Below are 18,966 nucleotides of genomic sequence, written 5' to 3'. Positions count from 1 at the left end.
TACCTTGGATCCATGAAACTAAAGCTACAAAAGCAATTATTTATGATTTTTAAAGCGCGTTTTGGTGTCCAATCACTTTGATATTGCTTTTTAAAAGGAATAAGGGTGTAAAGGAAGATAAGGAGAAGAAAGAAATAAAGGAAATTAACTGCTGGAAGCAAATGTTTTGTGCATTAGTATAATTGAATGGAATAATTATCAACAAGTGAACCTAAGTGAATCTCCTCAACATTTCTATTCCTTCATCAATGTCCCAATTGAATTTGCCTGGGGTTGCACATTAAACTGTAATTTATGGTTTTAAAAATATCACATAGCCTTATTATGTCTCACGGGATTAAAAGGTCACTTATATGGATCTAATAGACTTTTACAATTTTAAAATATACTTATCTAATTTGGAGAAATCCACTACATATATCCAAATCAGGAGCTATTTTTCTTATCAAATGTGAGATATCATATCTATGTAATTAAATTTGAAAACTAAACCTTATCCTAAAAGTCGAAATTTTCTTGTGACTAATGGTTAGAGAAGCGCTTCCACCCGCAATTTTATTATTGCAAAATGAATCAAGTTCCTCATCATTTTCTTCATTTTTATTATTATTATTATTATTTTTTTTTTATGCTTGAGGAATTTAGCATCCCATCTAGTATAAATATTCAATCCTGATATATTTTATCTCTTGGCTTGTTATACTTTATGAGAATTGCAAAACCTTAGGTAAAATTTTGAAGCACCGCATGGAGGAAGTCATCGATATTATTTCAAGTGTTTGGAATCAGATTTCACTAGGAAAGAGGCAGTGCTACTCATTATTGAGAAAGTTGCACTTCTTTCAAGACCAACAAAATTGCAGGAGTGCTCCTTCCAGAAATTCAGGAATGCTTTAGAGCCCCCTTGATTAGTTGAAATTAAGATGGATCTAGTTAGATTCTGATGATCAATAATAATTATAAGCTAATTGATAGGCCAAGGGTTCATAACATAAATGCACGAGGTTGTTGGGTAATTAAAGTCTCTAATGAGATCATTGAAATGAAAATTACATATATAAAAAATTTAATGGATTAAATTACTACTAAATTTATTAAAATTCTAACTCCTTGATTCAATAAACTTTTGGTTTGATAATTGATAGGTCCTTTTACACATTGAACACAGACATGCAATTCAAAATGTGATATATGGGGAAATTTGGAATGTTAGAAAATTAAGTTTTATAAAATAAAATCAAGAGAGAATTGGAAAGATATATTCTCTTATTGGAAAATTTCCTAAACAAAGGAAACAAATCTTCCAATTGATGTCAAATGAGAATTTGAAATAAATATTCTCTTGTTAGCAAATTTCATAAATGAAGGAGACAAATTAGTAAAATCGCAACCATATTCTTTGAATTAAAGAAATCATATCTTAAAATTTCAAATTTAATTTCCTAACTTCACTTATAAATAATTGTGACTTCCTTCAACGGAGGGAATTAGAAAAACTTCACATGAGAAAAGAAGCTTCATAAGGAGAAAAAGACTTCACAAGCCATTCTTACAAGTTTGAGAAATCACAGAAGTACTACACACGTTCTTCATCATTCAACAAAGTCAACTGGGAAATAGCAACTTTAAATATCCGATTGATCTTTAACTCCAAGAATATACTTTCATTGTTGTCCTTCGGATATGATTAAAGTCACCAAATAAGAGGAAAATATTCTTTTATAAGGAGTATTATCATAGAGATTATACCCCACTAATATTTCAATATAAATAATTTTTATACACATTTTTTCAATAATTTTGCTTATTTTTGTTGGACCATTCAAAATTTGTGTATAAATTTTTGGCATGCTAGATAGGACCTCTTTACCTCTCATTTATTCCACTAAAAAAAGTCCAATCACGACTGAGATGATGATGTCCAAAATGACTTAAGTTTTGCATGTCAATAAGGACAGTAACAAGATTGTGATTGCTTAATTGACACATAACACTTCTACAGGTCCATCACTTATAGCAAAGTAAATTCAATCACTATACTTTTATCAAAGCAAAGAAGTGAGCATATTCATTTTCTAAAACTAATGAGAACGTGTGATACTTACCAACCACTCATCATCTTGGCCTCTTTGGGAATAAAGGGACAAAGTCCTCATGGTAGGGAAAAATGTCTTTCATCATTAAAGGGCTCCAAGGATAAGTTCCCCTACTCTATTGCCAATGCCAACTCTAGCGTTGACTCATGTTCAAGATTACCAACTAGGATGTTAAAGGAAGATAAATCCTCAAAACATTCTAACTTTTACCTTTTTTCTTCATAGTTTCTATGCCAGTAATGACAACAAATACTTCATCCATAAAAAAACAACTAGCAAGATAGCTTGTGTCATCACCAAACTCATCAAGACCATTGAGAAGAAAACATACAAATAACCTTTCTCATGAACAAGGTTGGGACACAAACACAAAGTTCAACTATGTTGAGTCAATGACTCACTCGCCCTTTAAGGGCTATGTCTCAAGGTGATGTACCACTGTGTTAAGTCAATGTAGGTCGAGAGGTAAACTATTGAATCTGCTTTGGTGGTGTCATTATCTACCCAACAACTTCAAAACATGATAATTAACACCATCAAAGTGTAGTATAGTAGACCATTACAAAGTTCACTCATATACTCTAAGCCTTACACCAAGAGCATTGATAACCTATGTATGCCTTTGGGTTATCAACTTCCAAAGTTCCAATAATTCGACTGAAAGGGAAATCTAAATCAACATATTGCCCACTCCATCAAAACTTACAACAATGCAAACATAAAAAACAACTTTTTAGTTAAATAATTTATTTGTTCCTTTTGAAGGAACATTTTTTATTAGTACATTGACCTTGAGCCTAAGTACATTAATAGTTGTGACAAGATGAAACACAAATTCCTCAATTCCTTCTACGGTACCTGACCAATTGTAAACATGGTAGAGCTTACGAATGCTAAGCAATGGAAAGACATATCAGTCATTAACTACATCAATCGCTAGGGTCCTTTAAACCTTGACTATAAGGATAGATTATCTAAGGTATCAACTATGGAGATGTGTATACAAGAAATGCATTGAGGTCTTTTATACATCCTTTAAGGGATACGACCTTGTACCTTCGAAGAGTTGGCTACACGAGCACATGACATGAGTGTAAAGAAACACATAATCGTTAACTAATGAAGAAAGAAAAAATAATGAGAAGATAAGGGATAAGACCTTAAAGAAACACATCCATGAGTCAATGACAATGAGTGCGACTTCTATCAAAATCTCAACATATGATGAGAAAAAAAAAATGTAAGAGAAACTTAACCAACCCAGGAAAAAGAGAGATATTAGTTCACCTTGAAGGAAATGGAGAAGAAGAAATATTCTTTTCTTGACTCTAACATGCCTAGCATGTTGGAAGATCTTCTCTAGAAAAAGATTATCAAATTATTCAAATATAAGTGCCCTGAAGAAATGTGTTGTGTTAATGATTTGAAATACTGCCATTACCATCAAATCATTAATCACTAGATGGAAAAATGTTTCATCTTAAAAGAACTCATAAGGAACCTTGCGAAATAAGAAATGATTCATTTAGATTTTGATAAAGTGGTAAGGTTCAATCATGCTATTGTCACATTTGGGTCATTCAATCTTGTTCTTTTATATACTTCGCCTAAGATACGGGGGACTTGTATCAATCCTATTCATTGTAAATCGCCTAAGTATCAATCCTATTCATTGTAGATCACCTAAGTATCAATCCTATTCATTGTAAATCACCTAAGTCAAGACAAATACAAGTGTCATACCAAGGCACTCTCCTTAACCCTAGTTTTGACAATGAATTAGTGTTAGATAAGGTGGAAGCATAGATGTTTGTGACTTGAAGAAAACCTTATAAAAAACAAGTGTTTCTTTCACAACCTAATTTTCCCAAAAAGGAACAACGTAAGCAAAACATCCATCAATGTCCAAAGAAGAAAAGAAAATGAAAGCTTAAAAGAAAACAAGTGGTAGTACAAGTTAATGACCTCTTAGTACAAAAATTCATCACCTTTATCACCTTGGGGGAATACTTTCCTCTAAGATTCTTCAATAAAGGATAACAACAATGGCTCATATGGTCTCTTGTTATGAGTTTTTGGAAGATGAGAAATCAATTGAACATGAAGAAATGACTTTTGTTATAAAGTCAAGCAAAACTAAAGAAGAAAAAATAGTAGTAGGCCTATGTTGTTTGTCGTCTCTTTTAGTAGTGATGAAATGTTACAATTTCCCAAGGAGATGTGAATTGCATTGATTTAGACATTTAAAAATCCAACACTCTACACCACCAAAATAGAGGGGGTAAAAAGACTTAAGAACAAAAGCCATAATTATGCAACATGTTATATAATGATCACCTTCATCGAGAAGGACCTCATTTAGGGAAAAAACCACAAAATTAACCTTTATTCATTAGTGGATACATGAGGAAACAAAGGTCACTTGTATCTTAATTGATGAAAGATCTATGGTAAATATCATGCATAAGGTGATGATGAAACGACTTAGGATTGCCACAAAAGAGTTAACACAAAGTCACCTAATGATTTAAGGGTATAATCAAGGAGGACAATGAGCAATTGACATGATTCATTTAGAAATTATTATTGGAGAGTGAATTTCGAATATATTGTTTTATGTAATTAATGTAAAGACATCTTATAATGTGTTAATTGGGTGACCATGACTCTATGAGAATGGGGTAATATTTTTTACACTACACAAATGCTTTATGTTCTACAAAGGAAAGGAAAAGAAAGTAAAAGATGATGCTAAGTCGTTTACAGAAGTCAAGTCTTACTTTGTTGATGCCAAATTCTACATAGAAAGTAGCACTATATGGGAAGTTCTCCCTAAAACTATTCCTTTCACTTGAAATGTTACACTTAAGAAAGTTAAGTAAGTTGAGCTAATACTAGTAGAGGAAATTTCATAGCTAATGATGACTTTAATTGAAGAAAAAGACAAATCCTCAGAATGATCAACATCAAACTCAAGAAATGCTAATATTTCCTTAGTCTTTAGGTATGTCCCAAGATCTTGACAAAATGTGGGTCAACCACATTTCATAGAAGACAAAAGCAAGGTATAATCCCATAGATTGGAAGATGAGGATCTTCAAGTCTTGACAGAAGAAAAAGTCATTCATTTTCTAAACTTACAATTTATCTCTAAGAATAGGACACAAAAAATCATTAAGCCTTCTAGAGAACGAAATAGCAAGGGTTCCCCTCAAACAAAAGAATTGATGAGGGATTTGACCCTAACACTTAAAAGTTATTAGCCAAGGCAAGATATGGCCTCACTTTCCTTGTTATTTTTTTTTCCTATTACTAATGTTTTTGTTTTTTAAAAGCTTTTTGGTCTCTATCTTCATTCAGGACTGACATCTTTTAAACCAATTATGCATTTCTTTTTGTTATCTTTGGGTCATGTCATCCTTTAGAACAAAAGAAGGTTGACTCTTTAGTAAGGTTAAGATTACACATTCAAAAAGCACAACATCAAATGCACACATTGGGAGTCTAGTCTAAATTGCGTACTTGGAGCAGACAATTCAGATGGGCAATTAAGGCGAGCAATTTCAAGTGCACAACCTTGAGTGATTATCCAAATTGCGCACTTAGGAATGCGAGTTGGACTATGCAATCTGAATGCGTAGTTGAGGAACACTTTTAAGTGCACAATCTTTCTCATGAAGTGGTTAATCTATTCCCTTAGTCATTGTGCAATCTTTGAAATGGTCGAAATTCCATATTTTAAGGTATAAATCTAGGGAAGAGAGAAATTCTTTTCCCATTAAAAAAAAAAAAGTTTTAATTGCTTAGATGACTTTTTCACCTCTCTTAAATCAATGCCTCAACTAAGATAATGGAGGATTGGAAGTGTTGTCTAATTTATTCTATAAATAGGAAGGAACCTCTCAATTGCAAGCATTGATTCATGTTTCATGTTCTTAAGTGTACTACTTTGCTTTGAAAGATGATGAGGCCTTTAGAATATGAGGATGGTGAAGAATAAGAGAAAAAGTTGTTATGTTTTCAAGGCACATTGTGAAGGCTAAAGAGACTCCACCAACCTTCACAATGCCTGCACAACCCAACTCGATGCTAGGAGTGATGAGTCTACATGCTTCTTAAGCTCTTATTCTATTTAGCAGTGGTGTTTAAACCCCTTGTTTTGATAGTGTTAGTTTTTAGGGCATTCCTCTCTCTCTCTCATTTCCACAAAGGAATTGGAGATAAAAGATTCGAGAAGGGATTGTTTCTCCTAATTTTGTTTTCATCCTTAATTTTCTCTCTTTTCATATTTCGCTTTTAGTTCTTCTTCTTTTTGGTTTTTTCTGCATCTAGTTTGACAATCTTTGATAAAGTAGTGTTGTTTATTTTGAGTCCACTTAGGTGTTGAATTACATTAAATAGTATATTAAAGACTAGTTTCTATTTGATATTTGTAATTTGATGAAGTGTATGGGAATTGAATGAGAATGTTTTAATTAATTTCCTCATTTTTCTCTATTTTCACACATAGCACCACACCTTTCTAATATAAGAAATATGGAATCTTGATAAAATTAGGCTCACAATGATTGTATAATGAGAACAAGTTGACAAAAAATAAAAATAAAATAAAATTGTTTGTTTGTTTGTTTGTTTGTTTGTTTTTTGTCCATAAGCATCTTGTAGGACAATATAATGATAAGGAATTGGAATAAATCCATTTTTATCACTTAAAGTTCAATAAGTAAGCTCCCAAGAGTGTCTCATCACCCAGTGCCTTGACCCAATTAGCTTGGGAGTCATAGACTAAAAGTCATTACATAAGCAAAGAGAGAGTACTTATTTGTATTTATCCATGTACTAACCCTTTGAGTCCTATTTTATGAAAATTAAAGACACTTGGTCAAAGATGAGACTACAGTAAAACTACTTGTTTGATCAAAACCCTTCTATTTATTAGAAATTGATATCATCTAGACACTAAAAGTTAACACACTGGTTTAGGGTTGTTCAAAAGTTGAGAAAAGGCAATGCCTTGCACTTTACCCTAGACTAATCAAGCTTAATGCATCTATATTCTTCATTCTTTATTCTTTAATTCGGTTCTAATTTTTTGTTTTTTGTATTTGTTGCTAAAGAACTAGCAACAAGCTGGTAGGGGAATGTGATGAGAACTTAGATTGTATACTGAGATGACTTTGAAAGAGAAAATTTCAATATGTTTGAGGCATTTATGACATGCCCAACTTTCAAATTATAGTTAAAAACTTAAAAGAATTTGTTTGATATGTTTTATAAGAATTTTGTAGGATTAAGGCACATTTAATGCATTTCCAACACTTCATGGACAAAAGAGTAATCAAGTAGAATGTGCTATTGTTGATAGCGCACCTTGATTTACACGGACCCTCTTTAAAGGCACACTAGGAAGAGCTAAGCCTAAATTGTGTACCTTGGGAAAGCTAATTCGAATTGCACACTTGGATAAGTGCACTTGAATTGTACACTTTCAAGTGGTAGTTTGAATTGTGCACTCAGGAGCCCAATTTACATCATGCACTTTACTGGAATGCTAAGGGACTCTACTCAAATTGTGCAATGGTGCATAAGTGAATAGTCTATCCCTCTTGAGTGATCACAACTACACGTTATTCGAATGCATTAAGGAAATGAGCACACCACTTCATTCCAACTTGCATAAAGCTCACAAAAGCATAACTTAATGACCATAAGTATGCTATTGTTGACTAATAATGTGCAACACACATCAACAACCCTAGGTGTGCAATTTTGGGTCAATAACAATGCACCTCAATAAAGTGTTATTTCTCTTCCACCTATGAAGCGCACCTTGAAAAACTTTTATCTCAATGTATCGCCTTGATTGCTTCACCTTATGACCAAGCCACATTTTTCGATCATTGCCTACTCAATTGCTCAACTAAATAACGCTCCTAAAGATTTGATCAATTCATCTATACCACTATACCCCTATATTGAAAAAAAAAAAAAAAGGAAATGCAGTCACACATGTTTCGAAAACACTTTGTAATTAATGATTGCACAAGCACATTAGATTGCCAACAAAAGCAGGAGCCATAGCTAAGATGGATAACTTCAAAGTAGTAGGAGATGAAAGAGATTTTTGCCTATAAATAGAACAATTGTATATATTTTTCTTTCTTTTTCTCTCAGAATCATAAATAGTTTGTTTTACTCTTTCTCTCCTTCACAAGAAGGGAGAAAGTAGGGTGTTTAGGTGTTGTTTATTTATTTTCCTTTTTGTAATGTTCTTTTATAAATACATACACACATGTAAAATTTTATCTTTAAGTTTTTATGTCATTGAGTTTTATTTTATTTTTGTGTGTGGTTGCTTCACTAGTAATGAAAGGGGTTGAAATCTTCAACTCCCAAGTCAACTTACCTTTGGTTTAACTATTTATGATTGAAAAAGACTTCTCTTAGGTGGGTGGTCATGAGGATCAAAAGGAGTGTTCACTTAAGCAAGCTAAGGCTACAAGGACAAAAAAGAATACCCCTAAGAAGAAACTGTATATGTAGTTTAGATATTGAAGGTCACAAGCCAAGCAACTAAGGCTTCATGTCCATGTTTCTCTATTGCTAACCTAATAGACATTTGACAAGTCTTTTGACACAAGAATAAACTCATCAAAATCATTTGATTGCGATGACCCAAAAAGAAGCAGTCAGACTTAGTCGACCATTTGTTGAGGTGGTTAATGCTCCTATCAACTACAACCCATCCCCCTAGGTATAAACCCTTGGTTTAATCCAAAAGTCGCAAGCACTAGTTCAAGATCAGGTGTGCGAGTTGAGTTTGAAAGTGGGAATTTTAATGACTTTTCTCATTTGAAGTCTGTTTTATTTTTTACTTTTTTTTCCTTTTAGATTACTTTCATTCCCAAAAAATTACATTTTTTTTTTGTTTCTTTTCTTATCTACTGACACCTTTAAAGTTTTTACCTCTAATGTAGTTGATACTAAGTTTTTCCTACAAAGATGACCTAATCACTATACAACTATTAGTTTTTTTATTTATTTTTGGTTTGAGAACTAAGAGTTTCAATGACCACCCTTGGTTCAAAGTTTTAAGTTGGTAACAACTTTAATTTTTGGTTTACTTCTCGTCGGGGATTGACTCACTACCTACCAAGATCAAAGGTGTAGAAAGTTGGTGTAAAAAGATCTCTCGATAATGGTGCCAATTTTTGGTTTGCCCATCATCGAGTATCAACTTGTTGCCTATCGAGACCAAAGGTGTAGAAAGTTGGTGCAAAAAGATTTCCAAGCAATAGTGCCAATTCTTGGTTCGAGTTGGTTCCTAGTTCAAACAAAATTTGGAACTAATTTTCAATGGAGTTTTGTCAACTCAAAACTTTGAACCAGGGTAATCGTTTAAACTCTCGTTCTCGAACCAAAAATAAAAACAACTAATAGTTGTATAGTTGTTAGGTTGTCTTCACAGGGAAAGCTTAGTATCAATCAATGTTTTAAAAACCGGACCGGACCGGCCGGTCTGACCGGTCGAACCGTCGACCGGTGACCTTTTCGGTTCGGTCCAGTCCAACGAACCGTTTTATGATCAGACCGGTATTGAACCGGTCAAACCGCCGGTTGAACCGCCAAACCGGTCAAACCGTCCGGTTTTTTACGAACCGGCCAAGCTTTTTTTTCCTATTCTACAAATATTTGTTACTATTAAGAGGCCCATTAACGAGCCCAATTCCTTGCCCAATACTTTCAAAACTTAACTAATTATAACCCATATTTGATTCAAGCCACCAGGCCCAATCCAATAAAATTATAACTTAAAATCTCTCTTGGGCCATGCCCCCAAGCCCAATTCGCTGGCTTGCTTGGCTTGAATAGCATGCTGCAAGGTCTCTATTTATAGAGCACTTGAAGCACAAGGAATTGATTTGCTTCCGATGTGGGACTAGGAATACTACTAAGGCCTTTTTGAGGGCTGGAAGCATGAGGGCTAGACTTTTGCAATGTTGTAATATATATATTCCTATTTCAAATTTTTATAATATAAAATCTTTAAAGAAATGTAAATATTTAAATTCCTATTTATTTTTATAATAATAATTATAAAAAAATAATATAAACTAATTAATAGAATAATTTTAAAACAATAAAATACAAAAAAGAAAGATAAAATTAAATATTATAAAATTTTTCATCTTAAATATATCTTCATTCTTAAATATTACATATTTCTATTTAATAAAATTTAAAATATTAAACTTTATCATTTAATTTAATATACCAAACATTATTAAAACTTATAATTTTATATATTTTTAATTTTTATAATTATTTTTAATTTTATATAATATATAAATTATATATTTATTACATCACCGGTTCAACCGGTTCGACCGCCGGTCCGACCAGTGAACCGTGAACCGGTAATTTTTCCGGTTCGATGACCGGTCCGGTTCTGAAAACATTGGTATCAATTGCGTTAGAGATAAAGGCTTTGGGGCAGTGAATGGAGTGAGGAAAGAAACAAAAAAGAAAAAACAAAACATATTTTGAATTTGTTTTAGGAAGAGAAGGAAATTTAAAAAGAAAAGAAACTAAAATATAAAACAGATTTCAAAGGAGAAAGGTCATTGAAATTCCCACTCTCAAACACAATTCGCACACATGGCCCTAAGCTAGTTCTTACAACTAGTACTTGTGGCTTCTGGATCAGACCAAGGGCTTACACCTAAGGGGATGGATTCTAATTTAAAAAAGCATCAACCATCTCAACAAAGGGCTACTCTTTTTCGGGTCTTTGCAATTAAATGATTGGGAGTTTAGAAATTACCATAAAAAGTAGTTTAGAGATATAGAAGGTTTGAAGTGTTATCAAAATGAATTTCAATACCAAAAGATACACAATTCGATACTAGGATACCATTTTGATACAAGAAATAGATTTCAATACCATTTAGATTCAAGAGATGCATTTCAATATCCATTTCAATATAATGAAAGAATCTAAATTTTCTTGCAAAAGCATTCTAAAGATATAAAAATTTTAGGGTTTATCAAAATGAATTTTGATACAATTTAGATACAAGGTACAACATTTGATATGTCAAGATGCAAAAAGATACACTGATATAATTTTGATACATCGTGATACATAAAGATACATTGCTATACATATTGAAATCAATATGATACCATATTAGAATAATGTAAAAGGTCTAAAAGGTTTGGTCGTTTGTTAAAATTCATTTTGACACCACTATGGAGGTATTAAAATTTCCAATGAGTTGCGATTTCCAAAATTTCACTTTGAGACTTTCACCCATTCATCTCTTTTGCATATTTTTGGACATTTTGGGAATATTTATTATGTTTTTAAGTTTTATGAAATAATATAAATATCATAGAGAGGATAGATGTAGAGACTTGTAGATACAAAAGAGAGAGAATAACTTTTGAGTTTGGATACAATCTTTGTAATCATTTGGTTTTCAATAAAGTCTCTCATGTTTCAATTTGATTCAATACATGGTGTTAATCTAAGCATGAGTGGCTAAATCCTCTCATTGGAGATGTAGTAATGAAGGTAAATGATCTAGGATAGAGAGATGACAAGATAAAGCGATTTTTTTTTCCATGGTTGTAAGCTTTTAATCTTTAAATTTTGTAAGCAAGTTAAATTCTTTGTTAGTTTGTCTCTGTTAGAGATATATAGGATGTATGCTAAGGATTTATTGATGCATAAGGGATTGTGATCAATGGTTGACTTAGTATGATCTGATTGATAACTGAGGAGAATTTACCAACTGAATATTGAGTTTTAAATGTTTTAAAAGTTAAATTTTTTTATTATATTACTTATTAGAAGATTGTTAAAGAATGCATTTCAAGTTATCCAATCAATTTTTTTTTCATAAAAATAACTACTTGATTTGATTTAGGAAAAATTAATTAAAATTTTCTTATTCCATGAGGATGATAACATAGAATACTATAAAGTCATGGTAACTCTATCTTTGATTTTTCTTGGTCAACGTTATCATGTATCTAGACATTAGTATTTATTTTACAATAGAGATTTTCGATCAATTAGTTATACCTACAATTTATATGTTCTAGATCAATTCTAGTAAGTGAAAAAATGACACAAATTTCTAAGACCAATATATCTTTCACCCAATGGCTCTCTTTCCTAGATCTTAGCACACAAAGAATGTGGAATCCTCTTTAATGGGGATAGTGGATATGGTTCCTTTCTCTAGAAGTTTGAATAGCAAAGTTGTGAGCCTTAAACCCTTAAAGGGGTTTATATGGGTTTTCTTGTGGGCTTAAGTGACATGAGCGCATCTTGGGCTTGGGTCACTTGATTTTGCCTACTAAGTCCTAATTAATTAATTAGCCTAATTGGTCTTCACTTAATTAATTAGTCTAAACTAGAAGATCATTTATAAGCTCTTATACAACTTTACGTACTTACCCAAACATTCTTATACACATATATGAATAAATAACACAAATATCCCTCAAATAATATGATCTACAAGAAAATATTGACTCTCTCATAATTTAATTCTAAAGTTGACTCAACATCCCACCATAGAGAGTCAATTGCACTTTAGTATCTTATGTTATTAAAACAAGATATTAAACCCAAGTTCGTGACCTATTAATTACTATATGCAAACTTTCCATGAACTTTATAATCTAATGAGGTGAATGCTATCAACCATTCAAGATTACCTCTACCATCATTGAGTTTTATATTCTCTTAGTGTGTAATCAATTGACATACTATAACTTTCTAAAATCATACGTCAAATTTCATTGAAGGAAATACTATAATAATATATTTCCAAATAAAAAGTCCTTGCAATCACCTAAGGGAACACATTGTTTTAATCTCATGATATATTATGATGTCTATATTGAAAATATTTGTTACTACTTGCCTTAATCAATAGTGACTCAATTCATAAGGAATGTATGGTCACCTCACAACTTTACCAATTGGTCAAAGTCACTAAAGACCTTAACAATAGTTCAATATTCTCTCAAGGTTAAGAGCTCATACAACATAATTGCTTGGTGAAGTTATAACTATTTAATAGTCAATTCATAACTTACCATAGGTCTTATCCAATATATAGTCAATTATAAACATTAATACACTCAGTAATGGAAATTGATCATGATGATCAAGACAAATTATTTCTCCAATTAAGAGGTAATACACTATAATTTCAAATGGATTATTCAAATCCATGAACCAATTATACGTTCACTTTTTATTATATTTAATTAATATAAATATATATTATATCTTATATATCCATCACACGTATTTGGTTTTTTGGAATTTTAAGGGAGAATAAAAAAACAGATAGAAATAAAAAAGTAAAAAAAATATGAAAAATAAATTTAAAATCGATAAATAATTTTTATTAGTTTCTTTTATCTCGTTTCACTTATTTTTTTTCTCTTTGAAAATGTATAGATTCCTAATTAATTTTAATTATTTTTTATCTTCTCTCCTATTTTTCATAGGAAATCAAAGTGATAAAATCATTTTCTTTTCGCAAAATTTGAGGAAATACGTTAGGAAAAGAAAATAGACATAAAAGGTAAAAAATAAATAAATAAATAAAAAATAAAATAGATTTAACTTTAATAAATTATTTTTACATGTTACCTTAAACTAATTTCATTTATTTTAGTTCTTCTATATAAAAATTAAATAATTTAAAAATGAATAGATTTCTAACTCTTTACTATTCATATTTTCAATGGTAAAACATCCTAAAGATAGTTTCCCTAATTATTTTTCTCCTTTACTCGTTACTTTCCCATCGTAGCATAAATCAATGAAGACCAATATCATCTATGTATGATGACCATTTTTCAACAACGTAGGCCCATGTGATCCAGCAAAAGACTTTAACATGGGAATGCTTGACTAAGTCGTCTAAAAACAACTAGGATTCAGTCTGCCACCAGGGCTTCACCTAATCCGCCTCTTCTCCCAACACCAGTACTAAACTGCACCCACTCGGACTTTTTCATATTTCCAGTCTCCTCCTCAAGCTAATTCTTAGCCATGTGCTCGGAAAATTTTAGGTATATCTATAAAAGGCTTAACTGTGACGGTTATCTATATCAGTGTTTTGAGAATTGGACCGGACGTCCAATCCGGTTCAGTCATCTGTTCAATGCCACCCCTTTTTATTAATTCAAATTGGCACGTGTCTAATTAAACAATTTCCAGGGCCTGGACCTCAAACTCATTAAATGAGTTGAGACATCACTTGGCTACATCCAACTTGAATGTTGTTTTATATAGCAAAAAGCAAAAGAAATATATTCTTTGCTAAAAACAATTATAATATTAAATAAAAATAACATAAAATTATTTAAATTAAATATTTTTTTTTTCATTTTTAATATATTCATATTTAAATATTATATATATTTCATTTAATAAAATTTAAAATATTATTGATGTTAATTTATATATATATACATTAACTTTTAATAATATATTTATGATGTCACAATTTCAATTGCAGTTTAATAACCACTTGGATTAGAACTGTCAGTTAAAGAAGATAGATTAAATATTATCTAATTTTTACATTTTGTGTTATATCTTTTATTAAGTAAGAATATATATATATATATTTTGCCATAAACTCCATGAGCAAATTTGTAGTATTTGTTGCATTATGTTACCTTATTCTACCCACATGTACGATATTAATTTGATAAAACCTTTTAAATTCTTGATCTCAGATAATTGCTTCCTCATTGGCTTCATGCTTTTAATAATTACTCCTCATTCTTTGGTAAGGGGTTTCATTTTGTTGTCTAGTCTATAATACTAAATTATCCCTACTAGAATGTATTTGACTATGATTTCTTTTTAATTTTTTTATTATATGAAATATAAAATTTTTAAATATTAGAAAGACTAAAAATACTTTTTCAAATTATCACCAAACTCATTCAAAATTGTACATACCTTTATGAATGAAAGAGAACATTTCGTTATATGATAGAAAATATTATAAAAAATAAAAATAAATATAACTATTGAATCATAACATATATCTTACTATATATATATATATATATACATGTTAAATCATAAACCTTTTTTTTTTTTTTTGTTGTAACAAGTGTCTTAGACTCTTCCTTGCATACACACCCGACCTTCTTACTCCATCGCATGTCTCCATCTTTTCCCCACATCTTTATTATTATTATTATTATTATTATTTTCTTATGACTTATAATATTTAAAAATACATTCACATTTTTTTTTTATTTTACAAGAAATCTAATTAGCGTGACATATAAACTTAAAAATATCCTATATAATATTTCTTTTATTAAAAAAAAAATAGGAATTTCAACCACCTCCCAACAATATCATCCAAACTCTTGTAACTCCTTGAAAATTTTTTTTCCTGTATTCCCACCCCAACCACTAACCACTCGATCAGGAACTAAGGGCCAAAGTTTTCTTATTTTGTGAAAGTATGCATGATATTGCCAAATAATTTTAACAATTATCCAAGTAAAGATCGACATGTTTGTAAATGGTAATTTATTCAGTCAGGGCAGGTCACATTTTGATCAAAATTCAGTCTAGATTTTTAAAGACAAGTCAACTCACATTTTGACCAAAATACAATCTAGATTTCAAAGAAAAATCAACTGAGCTTTTTAATGATACGTTAGCCTATATTTTAACCAAAATTCAAAGGAAAATAATCCAAAGTTTCATTAGAATATCAAGTAAGATGTGACTAAAGATCGGCTTGTAGGTAAATGGTAATTTCATTAACAAATAATCTTAATAATACCAAAAAATGAGAGGATACCATACCAAAAAGTGGTGTTCTTAGTGTTATTCTTTGTCTTCACTCCTTGGGGAAAAGCTTTCTCTCTACTTTTCTTCCCAAAAATCTAAGCCTTTCCTTTGGGCACCTTCCCCAAAAGTTTTAGCTGTGCCCCTTGCTGCTAAAAAAAATTTGGTTTCGTTTTTTGATTTCTTTATACTGTTTGGTTCCCAAAAATATTAAGAAAAGAAAAAAAAATAATTCTTATATTTAGTGTTATTATAAAAATACAAAAAAAAGCTAAAAATTATTAAAAAAGTTATATGTTTTTAAATTATCTAATATTTATATAAAAGAGTTAAATAAATGAAAAAAAAGTTTGAAATAGTATATAAAAATAATTTATAAACTTTAAATCTATTTTTTTTTCTTTATTTTTTACTTTCCTTTTTTTTTTTCTTCTCATATTTTCTAGAAACCAAACATAGCCTTACTGTTGCAAGAAACTTTGGTTTTTGATCTCATCATTTGATCCCCATATTACTATCAGAAAATTCTGGTTTTTGATCCCCTCACTACTACCATAAAAAACTGATTTTTGATCCTCTCAATTGCACTTCTAGATGAGTGCTATGGATCCCTCACCTCATGGCCTCGTTTAGTGTAGTGCCCAAACAACCATCAAATGAATGTAACAAAGCCTAAGTAATGAACTCTAGCCCAAACCCAAAACAAAACAATAGCTCAAAGCACCGATATAAGCCCAAGTAACCATGTAATATCCAAAGCCCATAACCGAGTTTAAAATTCAAAGCCCAAATACAATAAAATCCTAAAGCCCAAGAATAGGCCCAAAATCTATAATTTTTTTTTTTCCACATATGATTCCTTAAAATACAAATTGAAATTTTAGAGTAAAAAGCCCAAGAATAGGCCTAAAATCTATAATTTTTTTTTCCACATATGATTCCTTAAAATACAAATTGAAAATTTAGAGTAAAAGAAGTGAGGGTGAAAGTAAAGATTAAAATAAAAATAAAAATAATGAAATAAATTTAAACACATTCTTAAATTCTTAATTTCTAAATATTTAAAGATAAAAAAAATCACATTATCCATTCCTCAAATAAAAAATCCGACAAAGACCATTTTAACCCTTGAATTTCTCTGCCTCTGCATCTGCTTCTCTCGTTGCCTCTATCCCCCAGGCGTCTTGTTGTCACAACAATGGCGGCGCTGGAAGCTTCACTCTCCATCTTCTCACTCTACCGTTCTTCTTCCTCCAAATTACTCTTCTCTCATAGACCTCCACCCTCAATGAGTCTCCACTCCTCTGCTTTTATCCCTTCCATTTGTCTCAAATACCCTCTCTATCCTCTCCCCCTTCTCTACACCAACCCCACTACAAAGTTCAGCTTTGAGCTGTGCTCTTCAGTTCAGGAAATAGAAGTAGAAACAAAACCAGAGCAAACCCAAGAGCCAAATCAGAAAAGAAAGCTCTTTGTCTTGAATTTGCCATGGTCTCTCTCTGTTGTGGACATCAAGAACCTTTTTGGGGAATGTGGAACTGTCACTGATGTGGAGGTTTTTTCTGTCTACTTTGTTTCTCTTATTCGTTAATACTGTGTAGCTGTTAAGTTCGGAAAATGGGTTTGATTGTATCTATTTGAATTTTAGATTATAAAGCAAAAGGATGGGAGGAGCAGGGGTTTTGCCTTTGTTACCATGGATTCTGGAGAAGAAGCTCAGGCAGTTGTCGAGAAATTTGACTCTTATGTAAGTTTGCGGGAATTTTGGTTTTCTGAATCTTTTATGTTTGGTGCTTGTAAATTTGATGGAAAATTTAAGGAAAAGAAAATAAAGATGAATAATGAAAGGATAGAAAATTGATGGAAAAAAAATTTAAAGTTGATGAATTTTCATATGCAGTTTTTAAACCTATTTCACTTAAGATTAAATAATTTGAAAATAATTTTTAGCCAATTTTAATAATATTTAATCTTTTTTCTTGTTTTCCATGGTGAAAAAAATAATATCTTTTAGTAGTTTTTCTTTTCTTTTCTTAATATTTTCCTGAACCAAACATAGATAAAGAATGTTTAGGCCTAATTTCTCAATTCGTTTTCTTTTCCTTTTCATTTTAATTTATAAATGCATAAGATTTTGGTCTGGTGGACTTCCTTTGTATCCAGGTCACGCCCTACTCTCTAATATACTCTCTTATTTGCCTATGAAAGAAAATAAGATCTGTAAGATTTTGGCTCTATCTCATTGTAAAAACGATATATTAATTAAAACACATGTTTTTCTGATTAGCACTTTGAAGTTCAGATTAATTTGTTGTACCTCTGCAGTATGAACTTTAAATTTGTATCCTTAGATTATTGTAGAACATGAGAGTATAGTTTAGTGAAGAAGGGTCTGTTTAGCAACACATTCGAAAACAGTTCTAAAAAAACAGTTTTTATGATTTTTTTTCTAGAATAAATGTTTGTTTGGGAATTTGGAATGATCTTAACCTATTTTCTATGTTTTCTAATATTTTTGAAAAATAACTTTTATTTGTAGTAAATGCAAACAACTAAAAATAATTAAAATAGGTTCCCAAAAAATAACACATTTAGAGAACAAGTTCTCAATTTTTTTTTTTTTTTTGTCAAAATTACCAATGTTTTTTTGAGTCCACAAAACAATTTTTTAATTTTTTTAATTTTTTGATGAGTAAAGCAAGAGAATATTATAAACAATGAGGGCCAAAACAGTGCTCCAAAGTGCACCGGAAGTATACAAAGAATGCTTAAAAGTGCTTACAAAAAAATTAGGACCATTAAAAAACTATGCCCCCTCTAAAGGAACCCAACTAGTCCACAATTACTACAAAAGAAGGACTAGAATCTAAAAACAAGCTAAACTAAACACATAGATTATAAAGGAAAGAGTGTTTTAGTCCTTGAATGGATTGTTCCTCATTCTAAAAAGATCTTCTATTTCTTTCCTTCCAAATGGTCTAAAATAAGCACAGTGGAGCAACTTGCCATGGC

General features: G+C 30.9%; 1 protein-coding gene across 1 annotated transcript in view; it reads left to right on the top strand.

The window, feature by feature from the left end:
* Positions 1 to 17,085: 17,085 nt before the first annotated feature.
* The window catches only part of LOC117934420 (RNA-binding protein CP29B, chloroplastic), a 34,976-nt gene continuing 33,095 nt past the window's right edge, over positions 17,086 to 18,966 (top strand). The window contains exons 1-2 of the mRNA XM_034856099.1: positions 17,086 to 17,509; positions 17,603 to 17,701. Of these exons, the coding sequence (XP_034711990.1) occupies positions 17,153 to 17,509; positions 17,603 to 17,701 (456 nt within the window). The 5' untranslated portion in view covers positions 17,086 to 17,152. The remainder of the gene's footprint in view (positions 17,510 to 17,602; positions 17,702 to 18,966) is intronic.

Source organism: Vitis riparia, chromosome 2 (genome assembly GCF_004353265.1).
Source record: "Vitis riparia cultivar Riparia Gloire de Montpellier isolate 1030 chromosome 2, EGFV_Vit.rip_1.0, whole genome shotgun sequence".
NCBI lineage: Eukaryota > Viridiplantae > Streptophyta > Magnoliopsida > Vitales > Vitaceae > Vitis > Vitis riparia.
Note: the sequence above shows the minus strand (reverse complement) of the source record. Positions and strands in the feature narration are given on the sequence as shown.